The sequence below is a fragment of the Elaeis guineensis genome, chromosome 15 (genome assembly GCF_000442705.2).
Source record: "Elaeis guineensis isolate ETL-2024a chromosome 15, EG11, whole genome shotgun sequence".
Lineage (NCBI taxonomy): Eukaryota > Viridiplantae > Streptophyta > Magnoliopsida > Arecales > Arecaceae > Elaeis > Elaeis guineensis.
In genome coordinates this window covers 46,561,503-46,587,348 of record NC_026007.2, presented here as the reverse complement: position 1 = coordinate 46,587,348, position 25,846 = coordinate 46,561,503, and the positions used below count along the sequence as shown (strand labels likewise).

Here is a 25,846-nt window from a genome sequence, read left to right as displayed (position 1 = left end):
TCTTCCTTCTTGGCATAATTGGCTTTCTCATAAACTTGATTAGATTGATTAGAGTAGCACTCAAAAGAGTAATGCCCAAATTTATTGTAATTGTAATATTGAACTTGACCCTTGTCATACCTTCGGTCTCTACCTCTTTGTCCTCTTCCTCCAAGATTTTGGTTATTTTTCTCAATATTATTGTGGTCACCACAGCCTCTACTATGACCATAAGCTCCACCTCGACCTCTACTATGACTACATCCTCGACCACGACTGCGGCTTCTTTGGTTACTTTCGCCTCTTGACTCCTCTTTCTTATCATTGATGGAGAGCTTGCTTTGTAGAACTTGCTCCAATGGCTCTTTCCTTCTCTTGTTGAATCTTTCTTTATGAGCTTGTAGGGAACCCATAAGCTCATTTATAGTCATCTCTTCCAAATACGTACTTTGACTCCTTGATGGCAACCATGATATAGTTGAATTTGACATCCAATGAGCACATAATTTTCTCTACTACTCTGGTGTCATCCATAGTTTCATCATTCCTCCTTAATTGATTGACAACGACTAAGACCTTGTAAAATAATCTAAAATACATTCGGATTCCTTCATTTGTAGGGTTTCAAATTCACCTCAAAGAGTTTGGAGGCGAACTTTCTTCACCTTCTCTACTCTTTTATAAGAATTTTGAAGAATCTTTCATGCTTGCTTTGAAGTGGTGGCCGCCATGATCTTCTTAAAGACTGATTCATGTATAGATTTAGATGAAATATAAGGCTTTTTTGTCCCTCTTCTGAGACTTCCTTTATTGATTAGTGAGAGCCTCTCCTTCTCTTGGCTCTTGATAGCCTTCTTCTACTAGATCTCAAAAATCTTGAGACCCAAGTAGAGCCTTCATTTGCAAGCACTATTTTTTATAGTTTATTTTGGTGATATGAGGAAAAGAGGGTTGGAGGAGACTATTGATGGATATTATTAGCTCTAATACCACTTTGTTATAGTGGATAGAGAAGGAGAGGAGTATTGTAGTATTTTTCACTAAGGAATGAAGAGAATAGAGCTTTTTAGAGGAAGAGAACTTTAGCTTTGTTTGATACTCCTTCTACTCACTTAACACCAAATGGCTAAAGTACATCCTTTATATAGAGAGTGTTACAACCCTTTAACTACTCTCTATACAAAATACCAAGAGTCATATTTATGAATGATACTTTGATTTTATACATGGAGAAGAATTCTAAGTGTATTTCATAGAAAATACTAAGAGTCATTGCTAATAACAAGATAATATTAATACCTTCTCTTGAAACAAGGTCTTTTGGGAACACAAAAAGTCTCTTTGACCAGCAAATAGCGTCTCTTGATTCTATGCACAATTAAGTTTATTTATTTCTAACACTATTAGTGATCGAGTGGATGGTGGGGTCGGTATTGTGGTAGTGACTTGGAGGGGGTATATGTTGGTTATGGCTGGGAATAGATATCGACGAGGTTGTTGAGAAAAAGACAAAAAAGGAAGAGGAGGATAGAATTAGTTCTCTGCGATGAGAACACTACACAAGCAAAGAACAAGAGTTAACATAATTTTTATGGAATGAAAACTTCATTAATGCCATGTTCCCCAACTTCAATACAGTGCCTTTTTTTTTTATAGGCATTCATGGTAACAGACGTTTCCATCCATTACTAACCAACACCCCACTAAAAGTCATGGGCCTTCACACTCCATCACATAACAGCCACTAACTCAACTAAATAACTAAATAGATCATGGGAGATATGTACAAAGGCCACATTCTTAAATTCTAGTGCACTTTGAATCACCCAGTTACACATGTTCAACACTCTCCCTTGATTCAAAGTTACATACACCAAGGAGTGATCTGAAGTAGAAATGCTTGTTATAAGGAAGTGACTTAGTAAAAATATCTGCAACCTGTTCATGTGTATTACAGTACTTTAGCTCCATCAGTCTTTTAGCCATCAAGTCACGAATAAAATGATGTTGAATGTCAATGTGCTTTGTTCTTCCATAAAAATTTGGGTTCTTTGTCATTGCTATTGCTGCTTGATTGTCGCACATTATATTAGTAGCTCCTTTTTGAGGTTAACAAAGATCTTTAAGTAGCCTTCGCAACTATAAAGCTTGATAAGTTGAAGATGCTGCAGCCACATACTCTGCTTCAAAAGATGATAAGGCCGTTATTGCTTGCTTCTTTGAACTCCACGAAATAGCTTTCGATCCAAGAGTGAACACATTGCCAGAAGTGCTCCTTCTATCATCTATAAAATCTGCCCAATCACTATCTGAAAATTCAAATAAGTTAAAATTAGTTATATGTGAATACCAAACTTCATAATTCATTATCCCGATGATGTAGCGTAATATTCGCTTAGCGGCTCCAAAATGATACTTGGTTGGATTATGCATAAATCTGAAAACTATACCAACAAAAAAGGCGATATCCGGTCTAGTATGTATCAAATAAATCAGACCACCAATCAAACTTCTAAACAATTTTGTATTTGCCATTTTTGTACCATCTTCAAACCTCAACTTCTCATTTATGTTCATAGGAGTGGCTTCCTCTTTGCAATTTAACATTTCAAACCTTTTCAGCAAATCTTTAGCCTATTTCTTTTGTGATACAAAAATTCCTTCTTCATTTTGCTTAATCTCAAAACCAAGAAAATAATGCAATAAGTTCAAATTTGTCATCTCAAATTGTCTCATCATGCTTCTTTTAAATTCTTGCACAAAAAAAAATTGAAGAACCCATATATATCATATCATCAACATAAAGGCAAACTAAAAGAAAATCGTTACCTTTCCTTTTTAAATAAAGTGTGGGTTCATTTTTACTTCTGGTAAATTCATTTTGGTAAAAATATGAGTCAATCTTAGTGTACCATGCTCTCGGTGCCTGCTTCAATCCATAAAGAGCTTTCTTTAGCTTGTATACGTTATCCTCTTTGTCATTAACTATGAATCCATTAGGCTGACAAACATAAACTTCCTCTTCTAATTCGCCATTTAGAAAAGCAGACTTAATATCAAATTGATAAAGAGGCAATTTTAATTGAGCAGCTAATGCCAGAATAATTCTTACAGTTTCAAATCGAGCAACTGGGGAGAAAGTTTTTTGAAAATCAATACCTTGCTGTTGTGCATACCCTTTTACTACCAGTCGGGCTTTGTACTTTTGGATGCTTCCATCTGCATGATATTTAGTCTTAAAAATTCATTTCAAACCAATTGTATTTTTACCTTGAGGCAAGTCCACTAACTCCCATGTTCTATTTTTTTCAATAGCTGCTATCTTCTCTTTCATAGCACTATGCCATTTCTCCTCCTCTATTGCTTCATCAAAGCTTATCAGATCTAAAACAAATAGAGCAAAATTACTAGTTTCATAAATTTCTGCTAATGATCTGAATTTTCGAGGGAGACTTTCATTAGAAGATTTTGAAGAAGTTGAGCAACTGCTACTTGGTGAGATTGGAGGAGATGAATTTGTTAAAGAAGTGCTTGTACTTGCTGTAGTCGAGGAAGAAGTTGGATCTCCTGATTTTTCATTAGGAACTTAAATTTCTGACTCTTCTGACTTGTCATTCTATTTTCAACTTATATTTTTATCAAATATCATATTTTTGCTAATAACAACTTTACCACTAATTGGGTTGTATAATCGATATGCTTTGGATTGTGGGCAATAACCAATAAAAATACACTTTTCAGACTTCTCATCAAGCTTATGATGATTTTCAGAATTAACCAAAATATATACTATCGATCCAAAAATTTTCAAGTGACTTATCCTTGGCTTTTTACCTTTCCAAGCTTCATATGGAGTCATATTGAGGATAGCCTTGGTAGGAGAAATGTTTAGCAAGTATACTGCTATTGCAACAGCTTCTGCCCAAAAAATATTTGGAAGGCCCTTTCCTTTTAATAAACTTTTAGTTATTTCCATCACTGTGCAGTTCTTTCGTTTCGCTACACCATTTTGCTCGGGTGTGTATGGTGCTGTAAGTTTCCTATAGATGTCATTTTCATCACAAAAATGATTAAATTCATTAGATAAAAACTCACCACCTCGATCTGTACAAAGGGCCTTTAAAGAACAACCACTTTGCTTTTCAGCTAATGCTTTAAACTTTCTAAAAGCTTCAAATATTTCTGACTTATATTTTAGAAAATAAACCCAACTCATGCAGCTATAGTCATCTGTGAATAATAAAAAATATCGACTCCCACTCAAGGTCTGAGTCCTCATAGGCCCACAAAGATCAGCATGTATAAGCTCAAGAGAATATCTTGTTCTCCACGCCTTTCCAATAGGAAATGGCTTTTTATATTGCTTTCTATATATGCACCCGTCACATACATTATCAAAAGAGTCAATCTTAAGCAACCCATTCACCATATCTTTTTGATTCAACAATTTCAAACTATTTATATTGAGATGTCCATATCTTAAATGCCACAAAAGAGATTCACTCTTCACATAAGCAGTCAATGTATGCCTATCAATACTTAAAATTTCAAGTGGGAATATTTTATTTTGTGTCATTTGAACATTAGCTATAATTTGGTCTGAACTTTTCTCTTTAATAGCACATAAGGCATTATCAAATAAAATAGAATACCCATTGGTAATTAACTGCCCAACACTTAGCAAGTTGTGTGCCAAACTAGGAATATAGAAAATATTTTGAAGATGCTTTACTTTACCATGGCTTGTTTTAACTGCAATTATACCTTTTCCTTCGACTTGAACTTCCTTATCATCTCCAAGTCTAACCTGCATATTCTGTGATTCATCAAGATCTTGAAGCATAAATCTCGCTCCAGACATATGGTTAGAACATCCACTATCCAAAAACCAAACCTCATTTAATTCATCATTAACATGATAACAAGTCATGAATAACTTACTTTCTTTTTCTTTTTCTTCTACATAACTAACATGCTTTTTTTTGTTCTAACAATTTGCTTTTACATGCCCAAATTTCTTGCAATGATGGCATTGAATTCCATTCCGATTGCCTCGATACTCATTGGATGATTGTCGGTGATCATCAAATTGCCCACGGCCTCGGCCTTGACTTCGACCTCGGCCATGGAATCCATCTCGGCCACGACCTCTTCCTGTGGCTCTATCGGACTTATCTTTGAGTGTAGAGATCTCCCCCTTCACCTGAAATGCCTTCTCTTTGACTTTCTCAATCGATCTGTTCATTCTAGCATCATGAGCTTGCAAAGAACCCACTAATTCATCAAATAAAAAAATAGATAAGTCCTTAGATTCCTCAATAGCGGTAATAATATGATCATATTTTGGAGTTAAGCTTTTCAAAATTTTTGCAACTACTAATTCTTCAGAAATCTTTTCACCATATGATTTTATTTGGCTAACAATATATGTAACTCTGGATAAAAATTCTTGCAGCGATTCATTGTTTCTCATGAATAAAGTTTCAAAATCCTGACGAAGAGACTGAAGTTTCACAGTAATTACCTTCGACGATCACTGAAACTCTTTTTGCAATATTGTCCAAGCTTCTTTTACAGTAGTTGCAGCAGTGGTTCTTGAGAAGATGGACTCGTAAACTGCTTGTTGAATAAAAAACAGTGCCTTGGAATCTTTTTTTCTATTTTTTCTCAACTTTACTTTTTCATCTGGATCTGTATATCCATTCTCAACCAAATCCCAAAGGTCTTGTGACATAAATAAAATCTTCATTTTAATACTCCAAAATTCATAATATTCACCTTTAAAGATAGGACTTGAGGGTTGAGAAATGTTTACAGAACTTCCAAAGACTGCCATGTTGCTACCCAACAACTTATCTCCTCACAACAATATTAGCCATGAATTTGACTTACAAGTCTTCAAGCTGCAACAGCACCAATCACTTGTCTTTTGTTTGCCTATATGTAATCAGAACCTGGCTGCTCTGATACCAAAAATGTTGGGAAAAAGATAAAAAAGGAAGAGGAGGGTAGAATTAGTTCCCTGCGATGAGAACACTACACAAGCAAAGAACAAGAGTTAACACAATTTTTGTGGAACGAAAATTTCATTAATGCCATGTCCCCCAACTTCAATACAGTGTCTATTTTTTTTTTATAGGCATTCATGATAACACACGTTCCCATCCATTACTCACCAATACCCGACTACAAGTCATGGGCCTTCACACTCAGTCACATAACAGCCACTAACTCAATAACTAAATAGATCATGGGAGATATGTACAAAGGTCACATTCCTAAATTCTAGTACATTTTGAATCACCCAGTTACACACGTTCAATAGAGGTAGGCCACAAGGAGGGTAATCGTGAGTTAGATTTATACGTGGGACAGGAGAGTAGACATCGTCTGTATGTGTAGCCGAATTGGTGGCAAATAAAGGGATTCCCCAGTCGCCACACTTAAAACATCAGCCTTTTTAAAGGGATTCCAAGGGCCATGGCGATAGCTAGTGAAGATGGAAGAAGAGGTAGAGGACATCGTACCTCGAGCAACCATGAGCTTAAGCCAATTTGGAGCTAGGACACTACTTAATAGTCTCCATTCGGTGTGGGTTTCTTTGACTACCTCAGCAGAAGTACGTGCTTCGAGGATTTTCAAGATGTTCCTTGGATACGCATGATGGACATAATCATCATTGTGCCGTCAGCTATTATGTAGGAAGCCTGATGCCAGTGTAGAGGCCTCTAAGAGATGACTAGATGATAGTCGAAGGGCTAGACCGAGTATGCCTTAGTCTCCATGTCAATTTCCCGATATTGGATGCGGGGCCCTTCGGAGGTGCTCACATCTTCCTAGAGGTATTGAGTTTGCACTCGTGAGTGGAGTAAAGGATGGTAGCTTTTGTGTTTTCCCCATTGTTTCCCTCCCTTGTCTTGCCCATGTTGCACTCTTGTGGAGATGATCGTCCATCCTGTTGGAACATGATGAATGGAAGCTTCTTCAATGAAGGGAGATCTGCTCCCTTGTCTACCTAGAGCATCTCTCTCTGGAACGTTTCATCTCTCAAACAAAGGAATGGTGTTAATTTTCCATTTTCAGGCAAAATAGAGTTTAAGTCATTATTTAACGTGAAGAAAAAGAGGATCACCGAGAAATCCATAGTTTAAATACCAGTCACCAAAATATCAGTTTCAACACCATACATTAATTTTCAGTATTTTACAGAAGACAAATAAATTCTTTGATAGAAATTAAAACCTTCTGGAAAATAAAAACTATAAAATTACAACCATCTCTCTGTTTATATCAGAGAATTTTTCAGATTCTATAAATTATCAGATCTCATAAATCCACGTACTCTCAGCTGTAAGTTTTGGAGCTGCGATTTTCTCCGTCATATTGATAGATCCAGAAATCTGGGAAAAGAAGCCATAATTCAATATAACAATGATCATTGTACCCTAAGAAAGATAATATTATGCTAAAAGCTATATAATAAACTAAAGAGTAGAGAGGATACTCCTCAGGTGATATATCTGAGTTGTGAGGTGGAGTTCATAATTAATCAAGCAATTATCGAAACAAATCGAATTATGTATAACTGTGAAAGAGATTTGTTTTATCGCTAAAGATGCATAATGGATGAGCAAATGGAATTTGCGCGAATCTAACAATATGCACCATTGCATATATGTAAAGGCTTAATAAATGACAAGGTGTTCAAACTGAGCTCTTTTTGAGCAAAAAAAAGAAAAAAAAGAAAAAAAGAAAAAAGGAAAATGAACAAATCTGCATCAGGAGGGCACAATGAACGATATTAAGAAAAAAAGGGAAAAAAGATAGTCTGAGAGTTAAATGCATGAAAGGTCTATATATAAAGGAATCTTGAGAGACATCCAATTTACACTTGCGTTTGAAGCTTAGCTAGCAGAGGGATCCAACATCAGCCTATTCTTAACACTAAGCAAATAGTATGAATGGCTGGCATGTCTTTAAAGAATGCTGAAGAAACTAAAAGAAAATTTAGTTCATTTTAAAGCAAAGCAAGCAATCTTCCATGCAAATGCCTTTCCTGATTATGATTAGGTATGCTGCTCCTCTTTTGCCACCTCTACCAACCGTCAAAATCACTAAAATCAAAAAACGATGGACCTGACCAAAAATGCGTTTGGAGGGCTTCATCTTTTGCATATGTAACTAAGGATAAAACTAATTGATCTAAACTGGACTACCTTCACGTAGGTCTCATATGAGGTGACAATTGGTATACAAGGAAAAGTGACTCTAAGATAAATAATGGAAACATAGACTAAGGAAGTTGAATTAAAATGCTGGAACTTCAAGAATCTTGTAAATTTTTCTAATCAAGAATGTCATCAAAGTATGATAGAATTCATATCAGAAGTTATACTTCCTTTTCAATAGTAGAATGACACGTAGGTTTTTTGCATTTATACCATCGTAAATATATGAAATTAGATGTAAAGCCTCACAAATTTGCTATTTAAATGTATATCTTTATAAATTATTTTCTTTTGTACATCTATAGTTTTGATTAAGGGTATATGCATAAGTAGTAATTTGCCAGGATGGGTGGTGGTCTGTCTGTATATAAAGATATAATTTATAAAGATGGACATGTAAATAGTAAATTTACTAGGATGCGCACTTAATTTCAGATATATAAGGCTATATATGTAAAAATTTATAAAACCAAGAAAATAGTAAATTTGTGAAGGTATACACATACTTTTAATATTTATAAAAATATATATGTAAAAAAATCTTTTAAAAAAACTATGCTGATTTAAGTATTTTATTACCATAAAAAATCAAATAATTATAGACCCCAAGTTTTGAGCTTTTTGCACATTTTTATTCCCATGAACTATAAGGAAAGACAGTTGCCAAAAAAGAAAACTAAGACCAAAGGCATGATCACATACAAAGTGTGGAAATTAGAAGAAGGCAAAGCGTAAGAAAATGGACGGTCGGAAGGATTAGCTTTTCTTTGCATGAATCCATTATTAGATAACCCATCACATAGATCTTAAAGCACTACATAATTTATTATTCATCTACGTAGTTCGCAAAGTAATCAGCAGCAGCTGATCCAACAATAGAGATTTGAGTGAAAAAGGCAAATCCTTCTTTCACATGAATAATACACCCTCAACACATCTAATTAAGGGGTTCAAGGAAAAAAAAATGCTATTGTCTCATGCATTAAGATAGGACTCTCCTATCATTATCAGCATGTTCTACGGATTCATACTCGATTTGATTCAAAATACTTAAATTTAGAATATGACTGGATCAAATTTTAATATTCAAATTTGAATTGTATTCGATGTACGAAAAAAAAGTATTTAACATCGGCTCAACTCGAATTATTAACTAAATTAAATTTGAGTTTGTATTCAAACTTTATTTTTATTTTAAAAAATATGATTAAAATATAATATAATATTATATTATATAGAGCTGCTCGCATGCAATCCTAATCCTAAGCATCGGGAGACAGAAACACGACATCAAACCGAGATGGGTTGTCAAGGAATGCTAGGCTAGTCAAGTATTACTATACAACAGCATTTAAACAAGCACTAGGGAATTATTTTTCAAGAAAAAATAAATAAATAGTACCCCACCGAGAAATTTATTTATTTATTTTATCTACCTTAATGGTTGTATTGTAGGGTATGTCCCCGGTCCACTCGAGATCGAAGGCCTTGGAGGAGGACCGGAAGGTGGCCTTGACGGCTTGGCCGTGCTCGAACTTCCTCGTCACGGCGAAGTCCCAGGCGTTCGCTTTGACGTCGTAGGAGGGCTCGATCACCGTCCGCCGGAGCGCGCCGTGCGCGTACGTGTACCGCACCTTCCACTCCTCCGTCCCCAGCACGTTGCTCACCGCGATCTTGTTCCCCGCGTCTAACGCCACCGCCCCTTCCACCTCCGTCCGATTCTCCCCCCGCGTGTGCGTGTACGTCAGATCCACCGCCTTCTCCATCACCTTCACAGAGTTCATGAACTTGAACTTGACGTCGTCCTGATAAACGGAAGGAAAGATCCAATGACTTGACGGCGTTAGGAAAAACAGCGATGTTGGGAAGGGTTCATGGTTGACGGTAACGGTGGCTTACTTTTTCGGGGGTGTAGTCGATTGAGAAGGAACGGGGCTTCTCGAGGGTGAAGGAGAGAGAGGAGGGCAAGGAGGCATAGGCTGCGGCGACGTCTGCGACGGAGGTCTTGAGCTTGAGGTCGCCGAGGTTGGTATCGACCGTGAGGGAGGCGGTAACGGAGTTTTTGATGCTCTCGTACTTGCCTTTGAGGGTCGTCTTCATCATCTCTCCCGCGTCTTTCTTCGCCTCCCCCTCTCTCTTCTTTCTTTTCTTCTCGGTGAGAGATGGAGGAAGGGATTAGAGAGGGAGCGGCGTGTCCTAAGTTGATCCCATTTTTTCTTTTTCTTTTCTTTTCTTTTCTTTATGTTTCTTTTTCTTTTTCTTTTTCACTTTATGCTTAATGGAGCAAGGGGGTTTGGGTCTCGAGAATCCATATTTAGTTGTGTTTGAGAAGATCAAAGTGCATGGGGAGTGGGTGAGCTGGTAACCTTGCGAACTAATCTATGGTTCCCTTCACCGTAGTCCACGATGTTCCGGAATGCACCAAGGGCCTGCTAATGGAATGCAGTTTAGATTCATCAAGGCAGTGCAACTCTTGTGCGATGCGTGGAGCCCATGGCATAGGGGGCACGAATCTCAAGATGGGCTAAGTATGAGCTTGCACATGCTAATTAACGGGGCTTGGTCTCTAAGGCATGTGGTGTGCTGTAGATGTACGGAGGTTCCGGCAATCCGGTTGTGTCCTCCGCGTGAAAGAATGGTTGGTCATTTTTCACGGCCTCAATTATTGAATCATATTTTATATAATTTTTAAAACTCTCCATCCTCTTCTTTCCATCAATTAGCACAAATCACGAAATAGACATCACAAAAGTTATGCAAAGCACAGTCTAACTATTCACATCATAAAAAAAGATGAATCATTCTCCACATGAATGATACAACATGCACCCATATACATGGTGGCCAACAATTTGTTGCCGGGAATTGAAGATGGCCTGGGGGAAATAGACAGTTGGTTATTATACGTAGTCAGCCTTAAACCGAAGCTATCCCTATGAATGAAGAAATTATATCCTTGATGTATCAGTTGAACAGTAGATCGGGCCAATTACTTTCACCGTATCGCATATCTAGGGATGGCAAAATTAATCCGACCCGATGGGTATACATTTTATCCGAATCCGGTCAAATCCGAAAAATAGGGTTTGACTGGATTTAGATTCGGATTTAGGTAAAATCCGAAAATTATAGTACGGATATGGGTAGGGTATGGGTAGTGCTATTTTCTACCCGAACCCGATCCGAACCTATGGATATGGGTAATACCCGAACTCATATCCAAATATATATATATATATATATATACATATATATATATATATACATATATATATATATATACATATCCGAATATATATATACATATACATATACATATATACATATCCGAATATATATATACATATACATATATATATATACATATACACACACATATACACACACATATATATGATCTCTCTCTCTTTCTCTCTCTCTCTCTCTATATATATATATAATTATATATATGTATGTATGTATATGTATGCATGCATATATGTATGCATGTATGTATGTGTGTGTGTTAGAAGTGTGTATGTGCGTATGTATGTATGTATGTATATATAATTGGTAATTCTATTTTTGATTGATAATATGCATAAAATTATTTTACTTTTTTTTTGGCTATAGAATGGATGGGTATGGGGCGGGTATGGATTGGGTATGGGAAAATGGGTTACCCATGGATATCCCCGAACCCGTTGGGTATGGAGATGGGTATCTCTTTTCTTATCCGATTGGGTATCGGGTAGGGTTTGGGTATAGGGTATTAAGTTCGGGTTTGGAGATGGATAGTATACTACCCGACCCAAACCCTACCATTGCCATCCCTACGCATATCCAGCCAAAATAGCATTAGTTTAAAAACATAAAAAAGGAATCAAGCGCTCCACCCACTCTTCTAAGCAAATAAAACCCACCCACTCTTCCAAGCAAATAAAACCCCCTACATGTCCCATTCTCTAGAGCAAATTGTGGAAATAAAAGCATCGCTCGTATAGACCCTCCCTAGAGCATCCTCTAGCCTTCTCGAGCCCAAATGCCGCTCCTCTCTTCTAGCGGACCGTATACTATAAACCTTTCGTTTGCTGTCAATTTCTACCATACTGAACAAAAATTTCAACGTCCATTTATTCTTGTCACACTAGGGTAAGTATCAGATGCTGCTTGATGCATCATTCTTTGCCATTGCTGGACCTTATACTAATGATAAGTCCTACTCAGAGATCTGAGCTTGTGACAGCATAGGGCTTTTGAATTGTGGACTACAGAATCATTTTTTTTCACTTATTGGCGGTGTGAGATCTGAAAGTGATTTCCAATAGTATAAGATTTGACTTAGAACTAAATATAGTATCATGGTTAAAGCTCTTGGAGTCACTTTCATTCACATATTGTCTCTTGGTTGGAGGGTTTTACCCGAGAAGAGAGGAGTGGCACTTATGAGAGGGTCGATGTGGATGGTACTTTCCCCCTCCACCGTCCACCCGAGAGATCAAGATACAGGCTCCTCTCCTCTCCGCCATTTGCTCAAGAGAAGGAGGGGCTAGGACTCCATTTGATCGGGAGAGCAAGTGGAGCACTCGATTCTTTTCTCTTTTTTTTTTTTTAAACCTATCCTGAGGTTAAGCAGAGCGAAATATGGTGAAAAATGATTAGTTTGGTGCGCCGCTATACGGGGACACTGAAAGGAGAGTATAATTTCTCCTTTGAACGAGCCCATCCCAAAACTTCAGTTTAATACTTCTCGGAGAATGTTCAAAGTGAGACAAATCGTTGACCATGTTTCTTGCAAGCACCCTTTCTAGTTTAGGCAGATTCCAGCCATGGATTCTACAAGCCAATGCTCAACTTTGCCCTTTCTTCTGCTTAAAGTGACCAACGTGTCCATTGTTATGTGGATTGAGAGAGAGAGGGAGAGGATATAACACTTGTATTATTGAAGCTCTAGGGTATTTGATTTGCTATTGCTGGTGTTTATAACTGGTAATGTGATACTTGGTGGTGATGTGTCACGGATCGCATGGTAGTGATGTTAGAAGTGTTGTGTTTAAGGATTTTCCTTCCATCTGTGACTATGGTGGCAATGATGGTTGTGTCATTTTTTATGGTGCTGCCTCATGGCCCTCACCATCCATTGCTGAACATGACTGGTTTAGTATTGTCAAAATATACAAGAGAGCTAATGTTGAGTCCTCTACGATGAGAGAGCAACGGTCCGGCGATCCAGAAGGCCCCGACTCCCACCTTCACATTATACAAGTCTTCATCCCAACCCATTGAAGCCTCACATTCTCTCAGAAGCGCACACCTTCCTCCGATTATGGCCATAGGTCACCAGTGCATATTTCTTTATAATCAATATTTGATAATAATTTTTTCTCAATAGATAGCATAGCTAAACCATTTAATTTTTTTTTGTAATATCATTGATCATAAATATAATTTTAATAATTTTAATTTTGAAAAACTTCTTTCAGCAGAGGCAACAGTGATAGATATGGTCAATAATATTCTATATGTACTTGATGCATTTGGATAACGATGTATTTGGATAACAATTCATCTCATTAATATAATTAAGTATATTCATAATAGTATTTTTTTTTGGCATAATTACATTTAAAACTTTTAATTCTGAAAATAAATCAATCCCATCAAATCATAATGATTACCATGTATTAAAATATTTTGAACATTAAGATAAAATTTTTTCAAACTTTCTTCGTCCAATGAAGTTAACATTTTGAAATTAAATAAAAATCTAAAATTATTTTCATATAATTGAAATTATTTAAACCTATTTTTTAATAAAAAGATAACTTGATCTATTAAATATAAAAAATAATTAACTTTAAATGATTCTTCTGATGATTGTTCAATATCTACATTATCATTTTCATCAAATTATTTTTTTCTTTTTACTTAATATTTTATACGAAATATAGGATCAATTTTCATCTCATTTGTAATTTTCTTAGCTGAAATCATGATAGAAGTAAAATCAATTTTTCTATATCTTTCAAAAAATGAAACTAATCTTTTTAACTGATCAATGGCAATATTTATACGCATATCCTTGATTGTAAATTTTTACTAACTAAATTAATAGTAAATAGTATATCATACCAAATAATCTTTCTTAATAAAAATTCAAAATTTTCAAGCTCGTGTGTTGCTAAAGATTTAGTTTCACTCTTTATTTTCAGATCCTCATAAATTTCAGCTAATTAATACAAAGCTTCCCTTATTTGTAGAGTTTGAAATCTTATTGCTTTGATGCTCTCAACGTGACTTTTCTAATGTGTTTGTGATAATGACTTTAATGTTAAATTAGATATATTATTAAATAAAATTTTTTATCTCTTTGTAGAACCACCAAATGCATTACATATACATTATATCATATCAAAAAAAAATTTAGCTTTACTACAATATGAAGCCATATCACAAAGTATTAAGTTAAAATTATGATAAGTACATGGTGTATACACTACAAGAAATTTAGTTTTTTGCGACAAGCAATGTTGTCACTGAAACTTGAAATATTGCCATTTATGACAACTTAAATTTCTTGTCACTGAATCATTTCTTTTCTGTGACAATAGAGCTTGTCACTTAATGTACTTTTTGCTGTCACCAATACAATGAAATGGGCATGCCTTGAAGGATCTTGTGACAATAGTAAATCTATTTAGAGACGAGTTCTCTTATTGCAGAAAAGTCTTACAGAGACAAGAGTTTCACTTGTCACTAAAAATAAAATTTGTGACAACTTAACTTGTCACAAAAATAAATCATTCTTGTCACAATGCAATAACGTAAATTGGTTTTGGGACAATAATGACTCTGTTTAGTGATAAAGTTTCTTGTCACTGAAATAGCTTAAAGTGACAAGAACTTTTGTTGTCACTGAAAATAAAATTTGTGACAACTTAACTTGTCACAGAAATAAATCATTCTTGTCACAATGCAATAACGTAAATTAGTTTTGGGACAATAATGACTCTGTTTAGTGATAAAGTTTCTTGTCACTGAAATAGCTTAAAGTGACAAGAACTTTTGTTGTCATAGAAAATCTCATATGTGACAACTTGTTATTGTCACTAAAACTAAGAATCCAAATACATCTTTCTCAATGTTTGCATTTCAGTAGATATCCAAAATAAAAATCCCAAGATAGTATCAGTAGTTCATAAGCACTCCATATGCTATTTAATTGATCAAAACCAACAGTACATGATCCAAGACATCCAAGAAATTTTCAATTTCACTGTTTGAAATTCGACAGGACATCCAAAATTAATTTAAAAAAAACACTGACTAGTACCTATAGTTCATAAGCACCCTACATTCTACTTAACTGATCAAAACTAACAGCCTATGACATCCATATTTTCAAATTGAAGCTAGTTGATATACTCCCATACTGCCAACAGAAGTAGCTGCCCATATTATTCCTACATATAAACAAGGTTTGGATTAGTAAATGATTGGCTAGAATAAAGTTTTGAGTAATTAAAGTCTAGCAACCTCTAGATAAGCAACAGATTATCCACTAAAATTTTTTTAAAAAAAATAAGGCAACTTTTTTTGCATATAATTTGTAAATTTATACCTCATATTGAAAAGTTGAGACAACAAGAAAAGTTTTCAATCCATGTTTTCAATCGATTACACAAGAAATGAGCTCAGGCATGTTAGCAATTAAACTTCTAAAATAAAAAATTAAAAAAAAAAGAATTGACTATATATTAAGAATCTCAATTCAAAGTTGCCATTCCTAGAATTATAAAAAATTATGGATCTCACACTCTTAGAATGCAGCACTGTACCTAAGTATACTATAGCTGATTGGTTGTTGTTTATATTCCTCTCTTATAGATCATTGAAAATAACAAAAAAATATATCATATTTAACTTTTCTACTTTCTTAAAAGTAAAAAATTCTTACTTGGTCAAGGTTCATGCCTAGAACAAGATGAAGCTCTTGATTGGGAGAAAGTTTCAAAAAAGGCAGCAAAGCGAGCTTGGATCATAGCATTAACTTTTTCATTAACTTGTTCCTCCATTTGAGCTTGAATCTTAGCTCTAACCTCATCTTGCAATTGAGCTCGAACGTCTTCTCTAATGCTATCCACCAACGATTCCTTAGCTTGTTCGACAGCTCTTTGTACCTCTTCTTGCACATTTTCATTATACCTAACTCTCTTAGATGGTGCCTTCTTTCCAGCACCTTTGCCATGAAAATAACCAGACTTTTGGCCAAGTACTTGCAGTAATATGTCATCACGAGTCATTTGGGATTCATTCTCTTGTGTTTGTTGAACAACCTCCTCAAGTTGTTCCTGCAATAGATTATCAAAGATTAGATGCCAAAATAATGCATAATGAATTTTAAGAACAATAAGAAAAGTTTTTTAACTAACATGGATCTCCTTGGATTTAGGGTCAGACCATACTAATTCTCCTTCTTTATTTTTCTTAGTGTGCTGAATCAACCAAACCTGATCTGGTGGTGCTTTTTCACCTGTTTCTGGGTCCCTCTGAAATGAATCACAAAAAAATAAGTATTTTATTTAGAAGTTCCTAAAACTATGTTAAATTTTCAATTTATTCTAAAAACTTACAGTTGATTCTTCAACTTCAGCATAAGATCGGGTGCCACATGTATGCTTAGTAACTAGCTTTGCCCTATTTGCTGCATTTCGCTTGCTTACTTTCTACAAACAATTGATACATGCAACTAACATCATCTATAAATCCAAAATGATGATGTATATATTTTAAATATAAATTAAATTTTAATTTATAAAAACCTGAAAAGCATCAGAGGTGAAGTATGCCATCATATATTTCCAATCTTCTGGAGTAACATCTTCAGGAATATTAGCCAACCTCTCCTCATCAGTTCTAAATTTCTTATATAAATCATGCAAGCGATTTCTCCAACCTCTATAAAGTCATTGCATGGTGGCCAAGACAAAAGCACATAAACGATATTCATTCCTATCATCTTCCATCTTAAACTTCTCCTAGAAGACACAAACAATGTAAATTGTATGTTAATATATATAAATAGAAATAAACAAGATACTAAAATCAATCATAAATATCTAATTTACCTTTACTTGTAGCCACATTCGCTCACCTACTCTATTTGCCACATCTGACCAATTTTTTACAGTTAATGGAGCTTGTGTCCTGACAACATAACCACAAAAATTGACAATATCTCTAGCATTTTCTCCTACTGCTCTCAGTATATCATGAGGGATACTAACTTTCAATGGTCCATTCTTTGTTCTCATATCAACCTTAATACATTTGTAACACCCACGCACATTCTTACTTGAAACAGTTGCTATAGAAAATAAATTACAATTAGTATAACTAAATTTAAGTAGAATAAATTAAAAGTTTCAGCTATAAATAAAATATTATTATACCAGCATTACTACAATGACTAGAAACTCTTGGTTGAGTTTGAAGTTGCTGTCCATGGGATTGACTTTGCTGCAATTCAAGCATCTGGTCTTGGTGTTCATTTGTCTGCTAGTTTTGTTGGTCCCAAAGTTGTGCCTCTTCTTGTGATTGATTTCGCCGCAGCCTTTCTTGATGAGGTGATGTAACTTCATTTGTTTGAAATCTTATATCAATAATAGGACGTTGTCCTCGTCCACCAATTCGTGCACCTCTTCCTCTATATCTAACCATTTCCTAATAAAAACAATAAGCAAGCTTTTTAGTAAAAGTTCAACTAATTATCAGCAACATCTACTAAATGCACAAAAAAATATGAATATGCCATCAGAAGATACAAAAATAACATGAACACAATAAAATGATTTAAATTAAAATACCTGTTGGTCATCACATAATATTTCTTCTTCCAACATGACAACAAATAAAATTCTAATTACAAATAGGCTAATCATCAGGACTATATTCATTAGAACTGTATTCATCGTGGTTGTTTTGATCATCATCTGTTTCGCTTTCAGCTTCTTCTTCTATCTCATCATCATTAATAAAATCATCTAATGTCAGATTCTCTCTATTTGTGTCATTGTTGGGTGAAAAGCTTTGTGGTTGAAGATCATCTCGATGTAGCACTCCTATCAACTCATCATTGTTCATGACTTGACCATATTGAAAATTTTGTTCTTGTTCCTCTTGTTGGTAGACATCATCTTCGATCAAACTATCATCATCATCATTATCATCTGCATCACGTGGATAAGTTTTTACCATAACAAGCCAATTGCTATCAACTAAATCTTCTACATAGAACACTTGTTGAGCTTGAGAAGCCAACACAAAAGGCTCATTGGTGTTCAAAGATCCATGGATATTTATGCTTATATATCCATAGTTGTCAACCCTATATCCTCATCCCAATCGGCCAACATCCCACCAGTGACATTTGAAAAGAACTACTTTTTTATTTTCCACATACAACAATTCAAAAATATCTTCCAACACTCCATAGTATTCTTTATCAGCAGATGTATCATCTCCTTTAACAAGCACTCCACTATTCTGACTTTTTCGTCCAATTGCACGATCTCTTGTATGAAATCTGAATCTATTGACAATGTAAGTTTCATATCTATGAACTATTTTGAACGATCCAACAGCCAAGCTTAGAAGATCTTCACTTGCTTTGCCTTTAGCTTTAAGCTTTGAAACCTATTTAAGATTAATAAATTAAGCCATTATTAGCATAAATAAAAGTAACTTAAAGTATTTACCTATATTATATGATACCTACACGTTCATAAAACCAATCTGGAAATTCTTTGTGATGTCTAGCCAGGACATTTCTTGAGCTCGCCTCTTCCAATTCTTTTTTATGCTCCCTATGAATGACATAATTAATCAATAATAAAGATGATTGAAGTAGAAACAAAGTTCTTTAAAGATTTTCATAATAACAAGATTTTGTTCTTACTCAATATATGGCCAAACTTCCTCATAGTTTCGAAGAACATATGCTTGAGCTTGTGTAAACTCCTGAGCATTAAGCTCATAAGACTTAAAATCTCCTTTTGCACAGCCATCTTTGGCAAAGATTGATAGTCCTTGGTATGAAGTAGCTCCATCATCATTTCATGGGACTCGATTAAATTTTGTTTCAACACTATTCAAATACCTAGAACAGAATGTAAGGCATTCATTTGCAAGATAACCTCTTGCAATTGACCCCTCTGGATGAGCTTTGTTTCGGACATAAGACTTTAATGTTCGCAAATATCTAGATTCAAAAGATATTAACTAAGTCAAAAATAATACAAAAAGAAATTACATTTAAGTTTCAAAAAGTTAAGGATTACCTTTCAACTGGATACATCCATCTATATTGGACCGGTCCACCAATTTTAGCCTCGCTTGCCAAGTGAATTGGTAAATGAATCATAATATCAAAGAAAGCTGGTGGGAATATTGTTTCAAGTTTACACAGAGTCATAATAATGTCATCCTCCAATTGTTTTAGATCTTGAACTTTTAACGACTTTGAGCATAAGTTTCTAAAGAAGTTACTTAGCTTAATCAATGGCTCACAAACAAACTTAGGCAATAATTCCCGAATGGCAACTGGAAGTATTTGCTGCAAAAGGATATGATGGTCATGGCACTTTAAGCCAGAAATCTTCTTCTCATTTATATTCACACATCTTGATATGTTAGAAGAGAATCCATCAGGGACCCTTAGATTAGATAAGAAATTGCAAAAGGCTATCTTCTCTTGTGGGGATAATGTATAAGTTGCAACTGACATCTTCAATTTACCATTTTCAATATAAGGATGAAGATTGTGCCTAATGTTCATATCTACAAGGTCAAAACGGCCCTTCAATGTATCTTTTGTCTTTCCTTTTATATCCAGCACAATTTCTAAAATATTAGAAGAAACATTTCTCGCAATATGCATCACATCAAAATTATTGCGCAATTTCAGATCCTTCCAATAAGGCAATTGAAAGAATATACTCTTTTTCCTCCAATTGTAAACATCGTTAAAATCATCATGCTTACGCTTTTGACCCTTCCCAAAAGTAACTTTTTTTAACTTACGCAGCTGATCCAACACATCATCACCAGTTAGTACCTTAGGTGCATCTCTATATTCACATTTTCTATCAAAAGATCTTTTATTACGTCGCTATGAATGATTTTTGGGTAAGAATCGACGATGCCCCATGTAACAAATCTTACTTCGTATTGAAAGAGAGCAAGTGTCTTTGTGGCAACAAGGACAAGCTAGTTTTCCTTTAGTCATCCATCCAGACAAATTACCATATGCGAAAAAATCATTAATAGTCCAAAGGACAGCAGCATGTAAGTTGAAATTTTATCATGTATGAGCATCATATGTCTCTACTCCTATATCCCATAACTCCTTCAACTCTTCAATTAAAGGCTGTAGATACACATCAATGTCATTTTCGGGGCACTTAGGACCTGGAATAAGAAGTGTCATCATAAAATAAGGATCTTTCATTCACTGCCATGGAGGTAAATTATATGGAATCAACACAACTGGCCATATACTATGAGGGGTAGACATATTTTCAAATGGTTGGAAGCCATCACTTGCAAGACCAAGCCTAACACTCCGAGGATCTGCAGAAAAAGACTTGTACTTATCATCAAAGGATTTTCAAGCGAATGAGTCAGCTGGATGTCTTAATATGCCATCATTTATCCTTTTCTCCTCATGCCATCTCATATCCTTTGCAGTGATTTTAGACATATACAACCTCTGGAGTCTTGGTTTCAAAAGAAAATAATCTAAAATCTTGTGAGGGATATTGCGCGTTCTGCCTTGATATTTCCAACGGGATAAGTTACATACAGGATATACGATTGCATTGGCATGCTCTCCCCAATATATAACACAATCATTCAAGCATGCATCTATTTTTATATGTTCAAGTCCCAAATCCTGAATAAGCTTCTTAGCTTTATAAAATGAGTTTGGAACTAAGGCACCATTTGGAAGAACTTCCTTAAAAACCTTCAGCAACTTATCCATTGATGTATCACTCCAATTATTTAAACATTTTAAATGGAGTAACTTCACAGCAAAGGATAATTTGGAGACCTTGTCACATCCAGGATACAAATTTTTATCGGCATCTTTAAGCAACCTGTAAAAGGCTGCTGCTTCCGGATTTGGTTCTTGGGGTTCATATCCTTCATTCACATCATCTCTTTCAACATCAGTATTTATGAAAGCACATGCATCATGAACCATTCCAATTAAGTCATCATAATCTGTATTTTCTTCCTCATCTAAATTGTCTCTACTATTAGCATTGCATTCCTCTAAATTTTTCTCAATTGTCTCACCATGATAAACCCAATATTTATAACTTTTCACAATTCCATTTCGGATCAAGCGAGCCCTCACTTCATGTCGGCCCTTAAAGACTGTATTTCTACACTTAGTACAAGGACATTGTATTCTATTACTAACAGTTGGCTGACCAAAAGCAAAGTTAAGAAATGAATGGACTCCATTTATATATTCCATACTTGCTCTGTCATTAAGTTTCATCCAGTTCTTATCTGACATTATGTCCTGCACATTATAATAGATAATAAAATAATATCAACTATAATAAAATGAGTTGTTATGGTAAAACTACAATCAGCACGTAGCGTAAGAATTAGAAAGATAATTGAACATAGAAAATTGAGGTTCGTAAGATGCTTATTTTAACAACAAATATATAATTTAAAGCCCTATATACAGTAGTTCATATTCATATCATCAATAGAACAGAGCTCCATAAATTGAATCGAAAAGTCTCAAAAAAAATTATTTTGGCCCCATATGAGAGTTCAGAAAGGTGGAAATTAGCCTACTGCAAGTCTCACACCATGGATTCAGTATCATATTCATATGGATAATATCCATAAGCCAATTCATGAAGGAAATGAAGAGGTATAAATCAAAAGTTTGAGTAGGCCAAAGAGTTCAAACCAAGGGGGAAACGGGATCTAGACAAAAATACACAACCATCCTTGCCATGCTCGATTTTAAACTAGCTAAACGAATTAGCACCCAGTCCTTTCTGTCACTAGCTTGATCTGTCTGAATATGTTGTAACACACCTACTAGCTATATTGACTTGCGTATTGATCAAAATATGGTTAAGGTAAGTTCTTCAACTATCCATTGACTATGGGGCATTTCACTTTCCCACCATAGTGCATGATGTTTTCTTTCTTTTTCTTCTTATTCAGATATTGAAAGAGGCAGGAGAAGGTGTTTCTGATGTTGTTATCTATGCCGATGAATCTTGGAAGGCGGTCGTCGAACATAATGGAACTACAAATGAACTGCACGGTGGGGACTTGAGGGACAGCAAGATGATAGCATCCAGAGTGATATCAACACGTGCACTGTTGTGGACCTGACGATGGAATATGATGACAAAAGTGAAATGAGTCAAAATGGTAACTGTGAATTTGAAGATAGGAAACCTTTTGAACATATTCAAGGTTTTTCTGGCTTTGAACTTCATTCTGAGCTGCCAGTTGCCGATACTTCTGTGACCACTCAAGTTGCTGCTCATCATGTGGATGCTATTTGCTCTAGTAATTTATCATTAACTAATTACTCAAATGTGTCGTTAGCCCCAAATGGATCAAATGCTCGTGCATCTGGAACCTTGGAGTCTCTTGTGCCTGATATTGTACTGAATCCTGTTATTACAGATGCTGTTTCACCAGCACTTAATCAGGATGCCACAGCCAATCATGAACTTTCTCAACCAACATTATCATTTCAGCATGCAACAACACTAAGATAGCTTATGCAATTACAACAGTCACATTTTGGAGGTTCAATTATCAACAATGAAATTTCAAGGCCCCCAATACCTAGACATATCAGCAGGAACCTTGTAGCTATTCAGGCCTTCCAGTGCAGACACAGACACAGACACCCAATTCATCTTGCAGGATGTGGACAAATATACTCAGTTCCACATCTGTCATCCCCAACAGTCCTGCATCTGCATCTTATCAGACAAATCCTCCACTCACATCTGCCTCAGATGGGTTTGGGGCGGTAAGTGGTGACATGAAAATTGAGCAACTTTCAAGCACTTCTGATGCAGTTTCCTCATCATTGCATCTCCATACAGTGACACAGGTATTTGTACTTTTGAATTAGAAGGAACCAATATTGAAGCCAACATAATCTGGTGTTACATGATATTTAAGTTACCTGAGTTATATCAGTTTATTTGTTTCCCTCATAATTTTCTTCATTGTCAGAATTTCGAATCACTCAATGGTTATTCTGTGAAGACTCTTAGATCTTCAGGTTATGGACCTATGGTGCTAGAATCAGGTCTTAAGACCTTTATAGGCTCTAAACAAGATTGTAAGTGACATGCAACATGCACAGTATCTGGTATATCATCCTCAACTATATTAGGGAAAAAAGGTGTGTAATGGAGAAACATAAAGAGTAAGTGAAAGGAAATATATAATTAAAAGAATGGAGAAGACAGGAGAGGAGCACAAAGAGGAGTTGACAAAATGGTCTTCAGATTGTCTTGTCAAACGCTGTGATCCTTGCAGCTTGTATAACTAGGCATCACAACTTTCAGTCAAATGACATGTTGCTTTTATGGTCTGGGCTACCACTAGAAGGCCTGGATACAGATGATACCATATCATCGGAACCTCAAAACCCTCTAATATCCTTAGATGCTCTCCTTCTCCATAGATCTCCAAAAAAAGATAACAAAATGAAAAGAAAAAGATGCAAAAATCAAAGAAAAATGATCAATCTATGAGGGAAAAGGACATACCTTTGATTTTTTCTATCTGTCCTCTGTTTCGTCTATTTTTTTGATGTTTTCCCTGGATTTTTCTCTGTTTTTTATGAGGCTTAATCAGGTGGGGAGGCTTGGAGTGGCCAAATGGGGAAGACGAGGGTTTTGGGCCTCTTTCCCATGAAACCAAGAACAATGCTCGAAGATTGGTTTTCAGCGGCAGCTAAGAAAATTTTTATATTCTCGGGAGTCTCAAGAAGGAAATAATTTTGGTGTGCATATATAACTATTTGGATGGTGTAATATATTTTTCATCAATTTTAAAACATATAAGAGTTATAGTTTGTTGGTTAATTTGATGATTAGATTATTAACAGGTTTCATGTTCAAATCTTCATATCCATTTTATTATATTTATTTTTTTAATAAAATTTATACATACATATATCCATTTTCTTTGATACTTGAAGAAATACGAGTGATGCATTTTTTTTTATGAATCTTGATAAGACTCCTAACATTAGAAAAAACTCATTTTAGAGGAAACTTTAGAATAGAAATGGCAATTGGGCCATGTCAAGTTAGATACAGATTGGGACAGATAGGTATTAGATCAAACATTTATTACTCTAAATTCGATCTATTTATTAATTATTAAATAGATCAAAATTTCATACTAAACCCAATCTATTTAATAAATAGATAAGCCAATCTGATCCATATAATTCATTTATTAAATAAGTCAAGTCATTAAACGGATTAAATAGGTTAAGTAGGTTGAGTTAATAGATCAAAAGTATGTTAAACAGATAACATGGAACTAAAAAATGAAAGAAGATAATATGTTAAATAGGTCAAGTTAAATAGCTATTACATATATGTGGCCAAAATATAACTTGCCTCATTTGAAGGAAGATAACATAGAACATAACAAATAACAATGCAAGCAAAATAGGGAATATAGTTTCAGAAGTATTTAATTGATTAATTAGTATAGTATCTAAGATAATATGTATACAAGGGAACTTGTGTTCAAGCCTTCTCATCTCATCTCATCCAATAGGGTAGGGCAAGCACATCATATACATCAAGGTAGTACAAATGGCAAAAATCAATGAGTACTTATGATGGTATTTTATCATAGCTCACATTGAAACATGACAAACACAGAATACCACAAACATTAAGATTTCCCAAACATAAAAATAGAATGCACTTCAAACCCATTCATATTTTCAACAACCAAGAGCTTAACTAGGATCTAAACCCAACACTTTAACATGAATGTTCAAATCTATTTTTTTAATCAGACTGAAATAGTTGAGAGTAATAAGAGAAATTAAATAATTCAACAAGCAATTCATAGAATTTAAGATAGAAATAGACTAAACCTACCCATGGTACAATAGAACCTATAACATTGATCTAAAGGAATTTAAAATGACTAGGAGGCAAAATGATAACGTAGGATCAATGGAATTGCCATGTAGAGTCCTGTTTAAATAAACTAGAAAAATAAATTAGGAACTAAAATCTCACCATGGTAGCGTAGGGGAGAGAGCGAGTAATAGAGAAATGGGCATATCTATACAAAAAAGACTTTGGTATAGAGCTGGGGTTTTTGAGTTTAACTTTTAATATATATGACGACCTCCTCCAAATCCAATCCAATGTGCACCAGAATATTTTCTCAATGGATGTTATCAATTGGAAGGGTGCTAGTTGTGAGTTCTCTCACATCACTACTAATAGGTGTGGGGTTTCTGGGATTGAGTACTTGTGAAGAAGTGGTAAATATGAAGAAGATGAAATGTTTCGTTTCTTCTTCTTTTTCCTCTTCTTTTTTTTTTTTTTTTT

General features: G+C 35.0%; 2 protein-coding genes and 1 long non-coding RNA gene across 3 annotated transcripts; all 3 read right to left on the bottom strand.

Moving 5' to 3' along the window:
- Positions 1-7,125: 7,125 nt before the first annotated feature.
- On the bottom strand, positions 7,126-10,363 carry LOC105032338 (outer envelope pore protein 24, chloroplastic). The gene is made up of 3 exons (XM_010906765.3): positions 10,107-10,363; positions 9,644-10,012; positions 7,126-7,379 (listed from the first exon to the last, which is right to left on the bottom strand). Exons 1-3 carry the CDS (start codon positions 10,308-10,310, stop codon positions 7,299-7,301), a joined length of 654 nt encoding a protein of 217 aa, XP_010905067.1. The 5' UTR covers positions 10,311-10,363; the 3' UTR covers positions 7,126-7,298.
- A 5,117-nt stretch (positions 10,364-15,480) lies between these two features.
- Positions 15,481-16,954, bottom strand: LOC140853948 (uncharacterized). The gene is made up of 4 exons (XR_012137093.1): positions 16,820-16,954; positions 16,619-16,735; positions 16,144-16,537; positions 15,481-15,649 (listed from the first exon to the last, which is right to left on the bottom strand). It is a non-coding gene; the product is annotated as an uncharacterized lncRNA (long non-coding RNA).
- Positions 16,955-18,119: 1,165 nt separating this feature from the next.
- On the bottom strand, positions 18,120-21,771 carry LOC140853956 (uncharacterized). The gene is made up of 8 exons (XM_073249070.1): positions 21,045-21,771; positions 20,745-20,816; positions 20,575-20,654; positions 19,526-20,271; positions 19,345-19,446; positions 18,964-19,051; positions 18,649-18,881; positions 18,120-18,549 (listed from the first exon to the last, which is right to left on the bottom strand). Exons 1-8 carry the CDS (start codon positions 21,769-21,771, stop codon positions 18,120-18,122), a joined length of 2,478 nt encoding a protein of 825 aa, XP_073105171.1.
- Positions 21,772-25,846: the final 4,075 nt, after the last annotated feature.

What these genes read in the sequence shown, in the direction of transcription:
- LOC105032338 (XM_010906765.3), bottom strand. Translation starts at nt 10,310, where the DNA reads ATGATGAAGACGACCCTCAAAGGCAAGTACGAGAGCATCAAAAACTCC. An exon ending in TCGACTACACCCCCGAAAAA is followed by an intron (nt 10,013 to 10,106) that starts GTAAGCCACCGT and finishes TCCGTTTATCAG; the next exon opens with GACGACGTCAAGTTCAAGTT. An exon ending in CCTACAATACAACCATTAAG is followed by an intron (nt 7,380 to 9,643) that starts GTAGATAAAATA and finishes TTCTTTTCCCAG; the next exon opens with ATTTCTGGATCTATCAATAT.
- LOC140853956 (XM_073249070.1), bottom strand. Translation starts at nt 21,771, where the DNA reads ATGTCAGATAAGAACTGGATGAAACTTAATGACAGAGCAAGTATGGAA. An exon ending in AAATATGTCTACCCCTCATA is followed by an intron (nt 20,655 to 20,744) that starts GTATATGGCCAG and finishes TTCTTATTCCAG; the next exon opens with GTCCTAAGTGCCCCGAAAAT. An exon ending in CAGATTGGTTTTATGAACGT is followed by an intron (nt 18,882 to 18,963) that starts GTAGGTATCATA and finishes AATCTTAAATAG; the next exon opens with GTTTCAAAGCTTAAAGCTAA.